The sequence below is a fragment of the Podarcis melisellensis genome (assembly GCF_964234715.1).
Source record: "Podarcis melisellensis genome assembly, chromosome: 3".
Lineage (NCBI taxonomy): Eukaryota > Metazoa > Chordata > Lepidosauria > Squamata > Lacertidae > Podarcis > Podarcis melisellensis.
The window spans coordinates 48,199,294-48,216,631 of record NC_138530.1 but is presented as its reverse complement, the minus strand read 5'-3'; the positions used below and the strand labels follow the sequence as shown (position 1 = coordinate 48,216,631).

At 42.6% G+C, this 17,338-nt stretch overlaps 2 protein-coding genes across 5 annotated transcripts in view; one reads left to right on the top strand and one right to left on the bottom strand.

Annotated features, from left to right (window-relative positions):
• Positions 1-1,733: 1,733 nt before the first annotated feature.
• ARV1 (ARV1 homolog, fatty acid homeostasis modulator) lies at positions 1,734-15,996 on the bottom strand. 2 transcript variants are annotated; one of them, XM_081906975.1, is made up of 6 exons: positions 8,853-8,882; positions 7,938-8,000; positions 6,277-6,396; positions 5,510-5,663; positions 3,891-4,115; positions 1,734-2,569 (listed from the first exon to the last, which is right to left on the bottom strand). In XM_081906975.1, exons 1-6 carry the CDS (start codon positions 8,865-8,867, stop codon positions 2,463-2,465), a joined length of 684 nt encoding a protein of 227 aa, XP_081763101.1. In that variant the 5' UTR covers positions 8,868-8,882; the 3' UTR covers positions 1,734-2,462. The 2 variants fall into 2 exon arrangements, with proteins under 2 accessions (XP_081763101.1, XP_081763100.1); XM_081906974.1 differs by lacking the exons at positions 7,938-8,000; positions 8,853-8,882 and adding an exon at positions 15,861-15,996.
• A 253-nt stretch (positions 15,997-16,249) lies between these two features.
• TTC13 (tetratricopeptide repeat domain 13) overlaps positions 16,250-17,338 on the top strand; it is a gene marked incomplete at its 5' end in the record, with an annotated part of 30,549 nt that continues 29,460 nt past the window's right edge. For 2 of the 3 annotated variants that reach the window (XM_081906826.1, XM_081906825.1), the window contains one exon: positions 16,250-16,487. In XM_081906826.1, the coding sequence (XP_081762952.1) occupies positions 16,250-16,487 (238 nt within the window). Of the gene's footprint in view, positions 16,488-16,638; positions 17,176-17,338 lie in introns of those variants that run through there. The other variant, XM_081906827.1, reaches the window with a different exon arrangement.

The following is a 17,338-nucleotide window of genomic DNA, read 5'->3' as shown; positions in this document are numbered from 1 at the left end:
CAGATGGGCGGTTGGGAAGAAGCATTTTGTTAGCACAGGCTAGAAGTGGCAGCTTATCATTGGTTTAAAAATATTTTTGACATTTTAAAATAGTTGTTTTTAGCTATTTTAAAGTGATCATTTCATTATTTTATTCCTTTTGTAAATCACTCTTTTTTACAATCAAGTGGAATATAAATGTTATGAAATTAAAAAAAATAAAAAATTAATGGCATGGACACAGATGATTGTAGTATGGGCTGTGGATATCCTGTCTACAGAAAAATTCCCTTAAGTTCAGTGGTAAAAAGAGGATTCCTGTGCCACTCTAGATACAGGGACCACCAGGAACACTTAGTCCTTAGCCTAGTTGTTGCCTTTAAGCATAATAGAGAACAGCTGACATTCTTGTCTATGTGAGAAGATCATAGACTCATAGAAGTGTAGAGCTGGGAGTGCTGCACTTGAGAACAACACTGCAATGGGGCAAAACTTATGTGATGAACCTGCCTCTGACCAGGTATTGGCTTTCCATTTTTTTCTTCTGCTTTCTGATTTGGTTTTAATAACTAAATTTTATTATATTACCTTTTATATGTAACTACTTGATAGTTCATCACAGAAATGACAAGTGACATATAAATTCTCAAAATAAAATATTACTTGAAATGAAAGGCAGTACAGAAATGTTACCCAAAAAAACAAGGGTAAGGAAGGATATTAAACATCAACACAGATTCCTAATACCTCTAGTTGTGAGTCATCGAGTTCACTGCAACACCAAAATTCACCTAGACCACCTTCATGTCTGAACCTTATAATTAAGTATAAATAAATCAGATGCCTCAGCTTCTATGAACACAATTCCATGTAACAGAACTGCAAAGCCATTGGGTAGGGAGCTCCTGAAGCCATCCTACCTAACCAACTTGGTTTGGGGTAAAAAAACCAAAAAACTAATAGCATATAACTTTCCAAGAACAAGCTATTGTTTCCCAATGTGGCAGTTAATTACAATTAATTTAACAATTATCAGATATTCAGACAATTATCTGTTCCAGCTACCTCCTGTTAAAGGTAAAGGTAAAGGTACCCCTGCCCGTACGGTCCAGTCTTGACAGACTCTAGGGTTGTGCGCTCATCTCACTCTATAGGCCGGGAGCCAGCGCTGTCCACAGACACTTCCGGGTCACGTGGCCAGCGTGACAAGCTGTATCTGGTGAGCCAGCGCAGCACACGGAAACGCCGTTTACCTTCCCGCTGGTAAGCGGTCCCTATTTATCTACTTGCACCTGGGGGTGCTTTCGAACTGCTAGGTTGGCAGGCGCTGGGACCGGATGACGGGAGCGCACGCCGCCGCGGGGATTCGAACTGCCGACCATGCGATCAGCAAGTCCTAGGTGCTGAGGTTTTACCCACAGCGCCACCCGCGTCCCTAACCTCCTGTTACCATTGCCCTAATTAAATATGCTATCGTCCACAGAATGAAGTTTTACTGTACATTCCAAATACACTTAAATCATACATAGGCGTCACTCATATGTACCCAGGTAGAGCTTACTTTTGAGTAAACATGTAATAAGGCTGTCAAGTTCATTTTCAGGGAAGCATAAGAACAGTACAATTCTTTATGCACTTACTCAGAATTAAGTTCCATCACATTTCTCTCAGGTAAGTGGGTATAGGATAGCTGCTTAAATCTTTTCAAAAATAACTTTAAATATGCCTCTTGCATAAACATCAATATCAAGAGATTTAGAAATGAAGCCCACAAAGCATCTTTATTATTTGAGTATGTATCAACATCAAATTTAAAATGTGAATATCCCTCAAATAAGTAGCGCAGCTGCCAGCAATATCAAAGTAATGCCCTTGCAAAGGAAGCAAGTGCTCCAGGCTTATACTTGTCTACTCAGAAGTTAGCCCCACCAAATTTAATGGGGCTTACTCATAGGTAAGTAGAGGATTTCAGCCTTAACTTTACTGCAATCTGTATGCCAAGTCATAAGCACTGGTTTGTTGTTCATTCTGATGTAATAGCTTTCAGAAGGTGGTCAGACTAGGTGTCATAGGATATCGTTTTGTCTCCACTTCCATATATGCTCCCCCCCCCAATAATGAAACTACTATACTAATCAGGCTTTTTAAAAATACAAAACACTAAATAGTGTAGTAGAAAAAATGGACCACAACTGGATCCATAAATATCTAGGACAGCAGCACCACCAGTCCAATACATTTTTGACAAATAAAAATACTGAAGTATGTTATAGAACTAACTACATTCCATCAGTGCATCATTACACTCTTCATATTACTATCTCCTCTTCAGCGTGGAACGTTTTCTTTATGTTCATTGTCTCTTTACCACTGCATTTATAACAAACAGGTAGTAAACAGTGGCAAAATAAATGACTCAAAAAACATCATTTCCTTTATATCTTCAAGTAATTCTACCTAAAACAAACTAAATCAAAATTGCTTCAAACATTCCATCCTATCCTCTGGAACAAGCTGATGATAGCATTTTCAAAAATTAATCCACTCACAATAGCCACCAGACACAGTTTTCGGCTTGTATTCAAGGTAACTGCAAAAGAAAGGGAAAATGGGGTGGGTTCAATTCCTAGTGGTTTTCCAACTGTGGTTATGAATGAATTAGTCTGGACAAAATCACATTTCTAGTTAATATGTGATGGCTATGTGAATAAAATATGCAGGACTGGGAACAGGTAAGTTGTGTTAAACATTATCACAGTTGCAAACTAATCATTTAAGCAGGAGTGGGCAACCTTTGTTCCATCAAGGGCTGAATTCTTTTGGAGCTAATTTCTCAAGGCTGCATGCTGTGGGGGTCAGGACTTATCACCCACCCCCATCTGTTAATACTATCACCACCCCAAAACCTCCCTCCCTCACATTATCCCTCCCCCTCCAATCTCTTTCTTTCTTTTTCTCTCTCTTTCTTTCTTTCTTTCTTTCTTTCTTTCTTTCTTTCTTTCTTTCTTTCTTTCTTTCTTTCTTTTTCTCCCTCTCCCCCCCCCCGTGCCACCTCACTTTTGCCTTCCAAGGGACCACAACCGCACTAAGGAAAAGTGGCACAATTTTGGCCCAGCATTCCTTTCTAGTAATCTAGTAATTTCTGTGAGATCTTTTGCAACCCAGTTCCTTCTCAGTGATCCACCATTCCTTCTCACCATTATTGCCAGGAAAATGAGAAAGAGCCAGTCCAGGCTGACCACAAAGCACAGTAGAAAGAGTGTCTTTCCAAAGGACACTCTACTACTCTACCTACCATGCTCTGTGGTTTGGCGCCTGCCTCTCTTTTGTTCTTTTTTAGATGTTTATGAAAGAACTGCATTACTTGGAGGGGAGGGTGAAGAAGCAACACTGTCCTTGTGCCACCAGCTGGATCATTGGGAAGGAACCCACTTTTCCTGAAATACTGCATCAGTGATACAGAACACCTCTATACTTGCGAGAACAGACAAGGGCAAACAGACTGGTTTACCCAAGTATGGGATGTAACGCATATGAACAAACTAACATAATAGTACATGTTCAAGGCAAAATGAAAAACTGTTATTCCTTTGGATTATTGTGAAACTATTGTTGTAATGACAGCCTTGCTAGAGTCAAAGATTAAGCTTTCAGTCTTTGCTATCTTTTGCACACTGTACAGATTTCACATTTATTCAAGTCTGCTGTCAAGCACTCCAATCTCTCTTTCTAGTTTCCACTCTCTGAATAAAGTTTCCTTCTTTGAAGTTTTACATCTTAATGCTGAATGCCTGCCTCATGCAGTCAAAACCATGAAGATGGGGTGGCACCTCTATGTCTGGGCTGAACAAATGTCCCAATCCTGACTTGCTTTACAACTTACTATGCTACAAGAGTAAAATTAGGAATACCTCTAATTGCTTGCGAGTTTGAGGTCAAGACGAACACTTTAATGAGCAAGAGGCACAAATGAGTATAGTCATGTTCCCAAATAACAGCTGGAATCAACAGAAGTTTTCCATAGCTGGATAGCAGCAATGCTTTCAGAAGAAAGGTGAAATCTGCCTTGGTTGTCAGGACTACAGCTCTTGATAGCCACAAAGCAGTGAAGATGCCAATCAAAAAGGCAGTTTGTTCTGAGAGAGAGAGAGAGAGAGAGAGAGAGAGAGAGAGAGAGAGAGAGAGAGAGAGAGAGAGATATTAAGGCATTTATTAAACAGTTAGTCATTAGAAGGTATACCAGACATTGTACTACATAAATTCACTAGGTGCCTTTAAGTAGTTTTCTGTGGAAAAGAGTACATTTTGGATTAGATTAGATGTAGCAAGATGTATATATGACATTTGTTAGTTACTTTACCTTGCCCAAGGCAACTCAAAGCAACTTACAAACAAATGAACACCCCCCCCCCGCATAGATACATTAAAACCAGTTGCGGAGGGGAGGGGGAAACCCCAACAACTTCAGAGAACGAGCAGAGTCATGGGGAAGGAGGCAGTCCCTAGGCATCATGCTTTGTGGAAGTTTAAGATGTGATAACCAACACTTTGCACTGTGCTTAGAAATGGGGAGCTAGGCACGACTAAAATCAGAAATGGCCAGAAACAGGCACAATTGACACACCAGCTGAAGCTGAGCAAAATTACTCCTGGCCACACAGTCATTGAATATCCAGGAGCAAAGCTGGGCCCATGAGCACTCCCAAACTATGAACCTCATCTTTCAAAGGGAGCACAGCCCCATAGCACCTCTGTCATGTCCAAACTGAGTTTCAGCTTGTTTGCCTGTATGTATGTAGCTTATCAGTAACCTCAAGGAATGGTTCAAAGCCTCCACACCCTCCCTGTGAAATGTTAAGCTGATAGAGAGCTGCATACCATTCACACACTAGTGACAACCAACTTCAAACTTCTGGGTAACCTCTCCTTTGAGTTTTAAGGTGGATATTAAAGAGCATAAGGCACAGCCTTGAACCCTGTTAGACACCACCAGTCACCCCAGTGCATGTCAACCCACTACTGAACCACCGCCTAGTTCTGCTCCCCATCACAATTTTGCAACTGGCTTCAAATAGTGGATCCTGGGATTCTAGTGGGAAAACAGTAGAAATGGAAGCCTGAGACCTGCCCAGGTCGCTATTGTTCCAATTTGAAAAGAGTCAGAGAAAAAAGTAATTTTCACAAGGCTAATCAAGGGGCTTTGGGCTTCAAAATGGATTTGGGCTCTGTCTCCCAGACCCAACCCCAACATTCTCTGCTGTAAAATACTTGCACTCACAAGTGCCCTGCAATACTTTTTCATACATAACTACCCATTCAGATTGGTGGAATACTGTCAACTCTTGATTGTTGAGCATCCTCCAAGCAGATTATGTGAAGTCAAGTGAGACATTATGGAAAAATAAACTAACAATACAACACATCCATTGTACACTAATAATTACAATGCATTCAAACCAGTTTAAAATGTTTAAATATAAAGAACCTAGAAATAATATTTGGAGCAATGACAAATTATACTGGATCTTACCCAGAGACGCTATCCCAAACATTCGATAAAAATCCCATTCCTTGGCATATCTAATTAAATCATCAGGTTCAGTGCTTTGGCTTGAATCCTGTAACTGCAACCATCTGATATAAGCCTCACAAAGCAAACAGAATATGCAAAGCTTCCCATGAATCTGAAATATGAAATAGCATTAGTTTCAGAGGCCCATGGACATCAGGCATTTAACACTATTGTTTACCATTACAAACTATGTTGATTTTTGCAAGTTTTATTGGTGTTAGATGCATAAGTCATCATAGAAGTCAGCTGTCTCATACTAGAAGACGCAGAATGGAAAAAGGAAAGACTGAAGAAGCCTAACTGAGGGCTGCCTCCACAGAGATGTGATGGTGCACACATCTTTCCCATCCAGGGACTTGCAACATACAAGAATAAATGTTACTTGGCTCATAATCAGACTTCTGAATAACAGAACATCTTCCAGAGCACTGCTACACACTGTGCTGCCCAAGGAGCTCAATTATTATTCATTCAGTTAATATGCTATATGGGCTTTAGAGTGACTTTCAAGAGTTCTAATTATTTTTTGCCGTGGTGGGGAACAGGATAAGACAAAACTTCCAGAAAAGGATGCAAGCTGAAGTTAATATAAGTACTACATGGAAAGGAAGAAAGAAAGACCAGTTTCACACCAAATATTTTCATTATGCCTCTCATAACTTTCTAACAAGAACCGCCTATCTTACACTAAATTAAGATAAGAAGGGAAAGCCCCAGGAACTTACATTTATCTTCGTATTGAACAGTATATGTCTATAAGCCTGTGCTTTGCATAAGATAGCATTAATTAAGATGATAACAGGATCATATTCTATATACTTGTCCACTGGTTTCTGACAGGATTTCTGAAAGTAACAGAGCAAGAACAAGTTAAAACATCACACAGTAATATTGCAGTGATATAGATACCATTACAGCTCTTGGTAATTCCATGTAGCCTCATTTTCAGTCTAATACAACAAAAAACATTCATCTGAAAATGCTGCCTTGATAGCAAAATATTTATACCTTCACAATTCATCCAACCATAGTGTTGGCTATGGTGCATGTTTTTGACTCAGCACACCAAGTTGCAGTGAATTGCCATACATAGAAAAATGCATAGAAGCTCATAAAATATTACCACCAAGGCTGTCTATTTTTATCCACGTGAACAGTAATTTACATTTCAATATTTCATCATACACTGTTGAAAGACAGATATTTTAGGCTTAATTCTATACTACTTATTAGATCGAAACAGAGCCATGTGACATACAAGATGATCTGCAAGGACCATAAAAATATCTGCAAGCTTCTTTGAGTCCTTGTCAAGGGAAAAAATTGGGCATAATTTGATGATGATGATGATGTCCTTCAATGCTTGGCACAGATGCATTCCAGAATTGCAGTATAGTGGTACCTCAGGTTACGTACTTAATTCGTTCCGGAGGTCCGTTCTTAACCTGAAACTGTTCTTAACCTGAAGCATCACTTTAGCTAATGGGGCCTCCCACTGCCGCCGTGCCACCAGAGCACGATTTCTGTTCTCATCCTGAAGCAAAGTTCTTAACCCGAGGCACTATTTCTGGGTTAGCGGAGTCTGCAACCTGAAGCGTATGTAACCCGAGGTACCACTGTAGTCATAGCCCATGGGGTGATGGTGTGTTGTAGCAGCAGCAGCAGCAGCAGCACTAAAGACAAGCTTAATGTTAATAATTATTAGAAAGGCACTAAAAAATAAAATACCAAATGTCAAATTAATATTATATGCCTGTGGTGCAGTATGTCCACATACAGTTAATCTGTTCCTGATACCATCATCTCAAAAGTATTGCTGAGCTGGAAAAGACTAGTAAAGGCAGACTGATAGAGGCTCATAAAATTATGGATGATGGAGAGAGAATGTGTAGAAACAAATTATTTTCCCTCCCAAAACAAAAGTCTGTGTTCTTCAGTGAAATTGGCTGGGGTGCACAAACACCATCACCAAGTTGCTAGCAGTGAAAACTATAACTAGTGACAGATTATACTACCATGTATACACTATGACTGGAGTATCTACATTTTCAAAAAACCTTGAGCAACAAAGCATAGCAGACAGTAATTTCCCCCCAAAAATAGCAATAGAGTGCTCTTGTACTGGAATTTTTTATTAGTGTTATGTGCTGGAGGAGAAGGGTTGTTACAAACCCCAAATGTGTATATACTGCCCAACGTTCTAAAAACTCCTTGCCAGGCAATGATAATACAGAAACATTATATTTGCCTCCTTGCATCAGGAAGCAAGGGTGCCTCACCAGTCACTAGAAATAATGGTTGGCTGCTGTATTGTAGGATAAACTCATGGCCATATCACAATGTACACTGATAGGAATAATTTCTCTCTTGTGGTATTGCTACTTACTAAAATTTTCTTTGACAAAGATGTTAAATTGTACCCAGCAAAATAGAAAGAGACACTTGTTACCTGAAAATGAAAAGTATGTGCCAACAGCAAGAACAATCAGTCATATCAAAGCAATCATGTTCATGCAAAATTTATAAAATCTGGCAACTTCTTTTATGCAAGCAAATACTGGATTTTATATACTTTCTGCTGAAGGAATTGCTTTTGTCCAGAAGACAGATAACATGTAGCAAAGACTATAAAATAGCACCGCCATTTTAGTTTTTATGTGAGGAAAATACATTTTCCTAGTGGTTAAATGATAATAAAATGCTGCCAAAGGACAGTTTGACATTGAAAAGATGTGACAGTAGTTAAAACGTGTTTTATTACCATCTTTCAGTGCAGCTTCTTTTATCTAGCTTTCCCATCAACTATCTAGCTTGCCAGTTATTATTAATAAAAAAGCGAGCTTTACATCATGCTGTAAGCCTTAAGGACATATCCAGTTTGCAATTTATATTATGGTATGTACTCAGCAGGACCTCAGCTATCTAGGTTCCACCCTGTTCCCCATCCAAATAAGAGCTTATCAGCCTCAACTTGGTGTCCACACTATTCCCCATTTTCAGAATGGTGGATCACTGTTGGGGAGATGCTTAAGTGGTTTTAAACTTGTGCTCTGAAGATTCTTCAGTGATTAGTTAGCAATGGCTAACTAATCATTTTGCACATCTGGAATTTTCCGCTATCAGAATGTTGGTCGTGTTCTAGGCCAAAACCTCATTCCATGCAAAAAATCAGCAAATGCCAGCAGACCAGGACAGCACCTACGTTTCTGCCTCCTCTGCCAATGTTTCCCTTCCCACTGTAGACAAATAAGAAAGGATATGAGGGGAAAGCCCCTCCTATAAAAACTCCTATTTTTATTACTATTTTGCAACCCATTCTTATGTTGTCTGAGCTTGTTTCCCTGTTATTTTTTTATTCCACACCACATACTGGGACTTAGAACACTTCATAATGGTCATCATGACAAGTATATAAATATATTTAAATGCCATCATAACTCTAGCCATACAATATTCTTAAAAACATTCTATTTCAAATTATATTATTGCTTGGTGTTTTTAGACCATAAGCTGCACTGAAGTTGACGATGAGATGGGAAAGTCATTTGTTAAACATCATACAATACAGGGAAAGCAGGGTGTTTGGGTGAGGAAGATCCAGAAATAAAGGAATGTACAGGAAACAGCCACGGCAGCAGGAATACAAGACAGAGGAAATACAAGAAAGAGCAGAGGCAAGAGGCAAGATCAAGAGAAATAAACTGATACCCTATTTGCACCATACATTTACAGCTCTATTATACCACTTTAAGTAGTCATAAAAAAGGTAAAGGTACCCCTGCCCGTACGGGCCAGTCTTGACAGACTCTGGGGTTGTGCGCCCACCTCACTCAAGAGGCCAGGGGCCAGCGCTGTCCGAAGACACTTCCGGGTCACATGGCCAGCGTGACAAAGCTGCATCTGGTGAGCCAGAGCCGCACACGGAAACGCCGTTTACCTTCCCGCTGGTAAGCGGTCCCTATTTATCTACTTGCACCCGGAGGTGCTTTCGAACTGCTAGGTTGGCAGGCGCTGGGACCGAGCAGTGGGAGCGCACCCCGCCACAGGGATTCGAACCGCCGACCTTTCGATCGGCAAGTCCTAGGTGCTGAGGCTTTAACCCACAGCGCCACCTGCGTCCCATTTAAGTAGTCATACCTTTCCTCAAATAATCCTAGAAGTTGTAGTTTGTTAAGTGTTTGGAGAGGCAACCCCCATTTTCCTTAAAAAGGTAAAGGTAAAGGGACCCCTGACCATTCGGTCCAGTCGCAAACGACTCTGGGGTTGCGGTGCTCATCTCGCTCTATAGGCCAAGGGAGCCGGTGTTTGTCCGCAGACAGTTTCCAGGTCATGTGGCCAGTATGACTAAGCTGCTTCTGGTGAACCAGAGAAGTGCATGGAAGCGCCGTTTACCTTCCTGCCGGAGCGGTACCTATTTATCTACTTGCACTTGGGACGTGCTTTTACAGAGCTACAATTCCCAGAGTGCTTAAACAATCCAACCATCTTCCCTGGGAACTCTGGGAACTGTAGCTCTGTGAGGGGAACAGTATGTCCCAACAGCACTCTGAACACTTAAAGTGCAGTTCCCAGGATTCTTTGGGGGAAGCTATTACTGTTTAAGGGGGTATGAAACTACTGTATTTTTAAATGTGCTGTACAGATGGGGAATATATAAGGATACATAAAGGTAGGAGCTTTAATTTTAACTTTCTGCACAAATAGTTTATCAAGAGTAAGACAATATTTTCAGAGCCCAAGAGGCAGATATTTGTTTAGACAGCTCTTAACTACAACTAGGTTCATAGAGAAAATGTGCACAAGTTGCATAGGTTTCTTTTTTTCTTTTTTCTACAAAGTTTTGATAAAGAGGCTCTCTATGTTCATGGCATGTGCCTTCAAGCTCTACATAAGAAAAAGCCAGTGTCAACTCTACCTTAGAACCTTGGCTGCTGTCAAGCAACACAACAAAATTCCTAAAGTAACAGGGAGAAAATGGCAGCATCAGATACAATGAGAAGTACAAGAGGTAAGTGAAAGGAAAGCACAAGGCATAGGCATCCTGAAGCCCCACAGATCTAACTAGAAAGATGTCCATAGATGAGTAGCACAGCAAGGGACAAGACAATTTGAAGATCCTTTGCTTTGCTAGAAAAAATGACCTGCAGTTTATATTAAATTTTATTTTTAAAAATGTTTGTAGTCAAGACAGATAATGAAGAATACTTGGATAAAAATCCATTGCAACACTCAGCCTTTGGGAGGTAGAAACAGGAAAGAGTTAAAAGAAAATAAAAAGAGAAAGCCAATTAGCCAGGCGCTTGATGAGCCTGAAACAAGTCAGAGAGATGGACTAAGGACATGTTTAATTAAATATAGCATGAACTCTATTAAGGAACAGATTATAACTATAATTAAATGAAGTCATGCTGGTTTTTCAAAACAGGAAATCAGAAAGTGTGTTCTAAGAACAACAGATTAAAAACAGGTACAGGATGCAAAACTGAAGAAGTCCTTCATCCTTATTCAGCTGCAGATCCTTTATTTGCATTGTATGTTAAATATCTGAAACTGAATAAGCAAAAATTCAAATATATTTTGATAACTGAAGTTTAACTGTTTGGTTATCAAAAAATTATCCTATGCGAACTGCCCTGAGATTAATAATAATAATAATAATAATAATAATAATTCAGATGCTTTCAGAATACGCAGGCATAAAGCTTACTTAAGTACATACACAAAGTTACATGGTTTTTCACAAGCCTTACAAGTTGAAGGAGCCCCCTCTCCCCCACCCCTTTCAACACACAATAGGGTATTCTCTAAATAACAGTGCATTAAGCACATTCCACAGTTTATGGAGACATATATTACACTTGAGTCTCCGTTTTGTGTATAAAATCAACAAAGCAAAATTCATGCTATAAGCCTGTCAGAGATGTATTCTATCAGTCTTTGATAAAGAACTGCACTCAAGTAATTGTGTAACAAGTATGTCTAGATGAACCAATACTCCAATTTCTTTTTCTGAACTGCAATCATGAACAATAAAGGTTGTTCAGGCAGTGATTTGATTACAAAGGCAAACCACATTGAAGTTTTATTATAATCAAGTGGTATATGAATCTAGTTAGTGAGTTAAAGGTAAAGGGACCCCTGACTGTTAGGTCCAGTCACAGATGACTCTAGGGTTGCGGCGCTCATCTCGCTCTATAGACCGAGTAGCCGGTGTTTGTCCACAGATCGCTTCTGGGTCATGTGGTCTGGCGAACCAGAACAGCGCACGGAAACGCCGTTTACCTTCCCGCCGGAGTGGTACCTATTTATCTACTTGCACTTGACGTGCTTTCGAACTGCTAGGTTGGCAGGAGATGGGAACGAGCAACGGGAGCTCACCCAATCGCAGGGATTCAAACCACCGACCTTCTGATCAGAAAGCCCTAGGCTCTGTGGTTTAGACCACAGCACCTAGTTAGTTAGTTAGTTAGTTAGTTAGTTAGTTAGTTGAATGAATGAATGATTTTTAGAAGATACAAAAAGGACGAGGGGGAGAGAGACCAGTTATATCTGAGCCTTCCATCAGCAGAAAGGCTCCTGAAGCTTATGGAATAAATTTGGGGGGCACACACAGCAGGTTGCAGGGAAGTGGAATAGGCAAAAACTGCTTCTCTCCTCATTACACTGTACAAAAGAGTTATTCATAAGCACAAAGAATGTCATTGGATACAACCCATTGTAACTGCAATACAGTGGAGCTGTACCCTCAAGTCAGCATAATGAAGGAATTGCCAATTTTTGGATGCCTATGGACATATCTGCAAACTGGAAAAAAACCTGTTGTTAGTGCCATATACACTACTATCTATATTACTGGTTACAATACAATGTTTCCTCCAAGTCTAATTTCAACTGGGACACACACACAGTGGGCATCTGGGAAAGCCTCTGTGCATGTGTAACTGTGGGCACCAAATTCCTGGCATAATGGAAAGCAGCGGATCTAGCTCAAGGCCAGTGGATCATCTTTTACCATTTATACAGTGTTTTTATTTAAAAAAATAAAACAAAAAATACAGCCACTGCCCAAAAGGTTACAAACCAGTAAGATGAAAACATAAATCAGGATATGGCCAGAAATAGGAAATAATTTGGTTGCTTTCAGCCCTGCCCCCACATGCACTGTTTTATTCTTCGGCCACTGACATTTCTAGTGCCTCAAGTTCTGTCTTCTCCCTCATGCTTATCAACATTTATATGCAATACATAGGCTTGGGGTGATAGGCTATCAGAGGAAGCAGAACTACCTCTCTTCCCCACCGCCTAATATGACAGTTTCAACCCTAAACAAGTGTCTTGGGTTGATAGTAGGCTGCATGAGAGCTAACAAGATGAAGCTTCACCCACATAGAAAGTTATGGCTTAGGAAACATGCTAATTTTGATGAAGGCTGAGATCTGACTTTGGCCTCAGTACTATCTATTGAGGCACTGGTGGTGCTGGTTGCTAGGAGTGCTTTTTTAGCAGTTTAGTCTGGTTCAGCAACTATGGCCCTACCTAGAGAAAGCTAACTTTGTGGCCTAGCTGACCCAGCCACATTGATGCATGCCTTGACTGCATACATGTTGGATTACTATAATGCACTGTATGTTGTTCCCTCCCTTGATGACTGTTCAGAAATGACAACTGGTACAGAATGCAGCAGCTAGAACACTTGTGAAAGCTGAGTGTGCAGATTATAGAACAACAAAAACAACAATTTATTTGTACCCTGCCCATCTGACTGTGTTGGCCCAGTAACTCCAGCATATATAAAAACATAGTCAAACATTAAACCTTAAAAAGTTTCCCTATACAGGGCTGCCTTCAGATGTCTCCTATATATATATATATATATATATATATATATATATATATGCAGGTTTTGGTGTCCTCGGGTGTCTTCCCGTGTAAAAGTTGGGGTGTCTAGGCGACGTTTCGACGAGGTCTCACTCGTCATCTTCAGGCTGGTGCTTTCGGCTTCTTGTTACTGGAACAGAGCAGGATCTCAGTGTTTGAGTTCCTATAAATACTGTTGAGGGGGTGTGGTGTATAGCCTCCAACGTTCTGGGCAGAGAGGAAGTTCCCAGGCTAGTGTGCCTTTTCTTCTTTTGTTCCTTAATTACTTGAGGGATATCTTGAGTGATTTCTTGAGTGATATCCTGAGTACCACTTAGGTGGGTCATTAGGTGTGGATTAGTTGCTAAAGTCTTTGTGTCTTGACCTCTTGAACTTTGTGAAGAGTTTTTCTGAGAAGATGGCTGTACTGCACTTAGTTGTCCATAAACACAATATCAAAACAGCCTTTTGCACCAACCAAAAAATAGCCAATATCCTCAGAAACCCCAAGGATAAAATCCAGTTGGAAAACCAAGGGGTCTATGAAATACCCTGCAAAGTCTGCCCAGCCACGTACATTGGACAAACAAACAGACGAATAAATGCACGTATCGCAGAACACAAGAATGCCGTCAAAAAAGAAGAAAAAACTTCCTCTCTTTTCCAACACATGAAAGAAACAGGACACGAAATTAATTTTGCAGATTCCAAATTGCTCTTTAACATGGAACATCACCACAAGAGAATAATCATGGAAGCCATCGAGATAGAGAAACACCCTCACAACATGAACAAGCGTGACGACACATCCCGCTTGCCAGACATCTGGAAATTAGCCCTCCCCACAAAAACTGACACCAGATCCAGAGGCACACAGAACGCCATCACCAATCAACCACACCAGACCCAAACCCAGACCCTCTCCACAGATAAATTACAGACACCATCCAGTAGCCAAACCATGGTGGCACCTCCGGATGCTGCACCCCCCTGCAATCCCTACACAGATCTGGCTGACACAGGCCACAAAACCACAGCTCGCCCCTATACACGAAGCCAAGCCAGAGCACAACTAAGTGCAGTACAGCCATCTTCTCAGAAAAACTCTTCACAAAGTTCAAGAGGTCAAGACACAAAGACTTTAGCAACTAATCCACACCTAATGACCCACCTAAGTGGTACTCAGGATATCACTCAAGAAATCACTCAAGATATCCCTCAAGTAATTAAGGAACAAAAGAAGAAAAGGCACACTAGCCTGGGAACTTCCTCTCTGCCCAGAACATTGGAGGCTATACACCACACCCCCTCAACAGTATTTATAGGAACTCAAACACTGAGATCCTGCTCTGTTCCAGTAACAAGAAGCCGAAAGCACCAGCCTGAAGATGACGAGTGAGACCTCGTCGAAACGTCGCCTAGACACCCCAACTTTTACACGGGAAGACACCCGAGGACACCAAAACCTGCATATATATATATATATATATATACACAGTGGTACCTCGGTTTACAAACTTAATCAGTTCCGGAAGTCCGTTCTTAAACCGAAACCATTCTTAAACCAAGGCGCGCTTTTCCTAATAAGGCCTCCTGCCGCCAGTGCCCTTCCACAGTTCGAATTCTGTTCTTAGACCGAGGTAAAGTTCGCAAACCGGGACACTACTTCCGGTTTTGTGGAGTTTGTAAACCAAATCATTCGTAAACAGGACTGTTCTTAAACTGAGGTACCACTGTAATTACTCATCTGCTTGACATCTGATGGGATGGTATTCCACAGAGTCGGCACCACTATCGAGAATGCCCTCTGCCATGTAAACACAGTAGCAACCATCCAAATTATACTGGAGTTTGAATGACCAAGTTCTACTAAATGTCTAGGTGAATAAGATACATTTTTACATGGAAGGCTGAACAACCCTGAGAACACCTGTGCCTTGAAGGGGAGAGAATTCCACTGTCAGGTGAGAGACAGGGAAGGCTGACTTCCATAAAAAAACACACTATGAACTCTGCTTGCTGGTGAGACTAAAGGACTCCCTCCACTCATCTCTGTCTAAGGGCTTGCCCTGCCACACTTATGCAAAGTCTAAACACCTCACTTCAGTTCCACGCACGTGGACAGCCACGTGCAACCCCCCCACGTGGACCGCCATAGTACAACCCACATGCCTTTTCCTACTTGCAGAATTAGCAATCCTAATACGTACCCATAACAGTACGTTATTGTTGTTGTTATTACTGAAGTGCAGCCAATCCATATTCTAGTTACTGAAGAGTTCGGAAAACTTTTCGCATACTTTGTAATCTATTACTAACCCCACCCCCGTCTCCCTTCCATGGGCAAGTATCTCTACCGCCCCGATACATTCCTTTTGGTCAGTCAGCCCCCTTCTACTTCCTTCCGATCTCCTCGCTCGGCCCGCTACTTCTCTCTCAAAACATGACTCACGCAGATAGAAATACGCAGCACGCCACGCTGGTAATCCTTGTACAGCTCAGGGGCCTTCCTACTGCACTCAATGCACCTATAAGCTCCGGGTTCTTCCATCTCCCTCGGGAGCCCTGGAGCCGCAAGATCCCGTTGCCACAGAAACGGCCGTCCCCTCTCCTCGGCCTCGTTCACTTCCGGGTTCCGCGAGCAGAGGCGGGGAACCAGGAGCAGCCGCAGAGCATCTTGGTCTTCGTAGTTCACGAGCCTCTCGAAGCTCCGCGGAGACCCGGCGGCTACAAACTACAATTCCCAGAAAGCAACCCGGTCCACCCGTTCCTCGCCGGGCCCCAGAGCAAAAGAGGGAAACGCAAAAAAGTTAAGTTGCTGTGCGCAGGCGCGCTGGGAAGATGGCACCTGCCGCTGCGTTCGGGGGCCGTTGGCCAAGTGTCAGTGCGCCGTGGGGGCTGCTCTCGATGCTGCTGTGGCTGCTGGCGGCGACTCAGCCGGCGCTCGCCCTGACGGAGCAGTACCCGTCGTTATCGCTTCTTAGGCAGGAGCCGCGCCGTCAGCAGGGCCAAGGGAGCAGAGGCTGCCCGGAGTTCCTGGCGGCTGAGTGGGGAGGGGAGCAGTACGCCGGCGACTGTGGTGAGTGGCGGGAGGGAGGGAGGAAAGAGCCAGCTCGGCTTTCTGGCAGGGGGGGGGGGAGCCACGCCGCCGCCGCCGCCCTCCTTCCTCATCGGGTCCTGCCTGAGGCGGCGGGATCCTGAGGTGGCTGAGTGGGCTGTACCATTTGAGGGCACAGGTGGGGGGGGGAGATAAGAAGCTCTCTCAGCCCAGCAGTCAGCGGAATCTCTGCTAGACCCTTCCATGCTTTGCTTTGGCTCTTATCTACCTAGAGGACCACCCTACCTCCCAGCAATTTCATATTCCGCGCCTGCATTTTGAAGTGGTACAGCCCGGCTCTCCGCCTCCTTATGACTTGACGCTTCATTCCGCTGCATGTGTGGACTGGGCCTGAGGGGAGGAAGGGCAGGGCGCGCCCTTCGCTTCTCTTTCCGAAGTGTGCTCCGCTCCGCTTGCTTCAGGGAGAGGCGGCAAGTCTCGGCTGGCTAGAAAGCGGCTGTGTTGAGTGATGAGCTGCTGCTGCTGCTCCTGCTGCTGCTGCCGCCGCCTCCTCTCCCAAGGGGCCAAGCCGGCTCGTGCAAATTCACCTGTCAAGTTCTTTTGAGGAGCGGCGGAGAAGCGGAAAGCTCTTCCTGACTCTTCGCTTGCCGCGCTCTGCAGAGTGTCATAAACCGAAGCCCTGAGGCGCTTTCAATGGAGCGAAATCCAAGTACGAAGGTGCACTTTAATTTGCCCTTGCCTTCCCCTTCTGATGTTTCATTGCGGGGACTAGTTTACAGTTAAGCAGCAGCAGAAGAAGAAGGGGAAGGCAAATTAAAATGCACATTAAAATGCATTTCGTTCCATTCAAGAGCAAGGAACTAAAGTTTCCT

Coding starts and splice junctions, on each gene's coding strand:
- ARV1 (XM_081906974.1), bottom strand. CDS start 15,959: ATGGAAGAACCCGGAGCTTATAGGTGCATTGAGTGCAGTAGGAAGGCC. Junction 6,397..15,860: donor TGCTGCGTATTTCTATCTGC/GTGAGTCATGTT, acceptor TGTTACTTTCAG/AAATCCTGTCAGAAACCAGT. Junction 4,116..5,509: donor GTTTGGGATAGCGTCTCTGG/GTAAGATCCAGT, acceptor TCTCTCTCTCAG/AACAAACTGCCTTTTTGATT.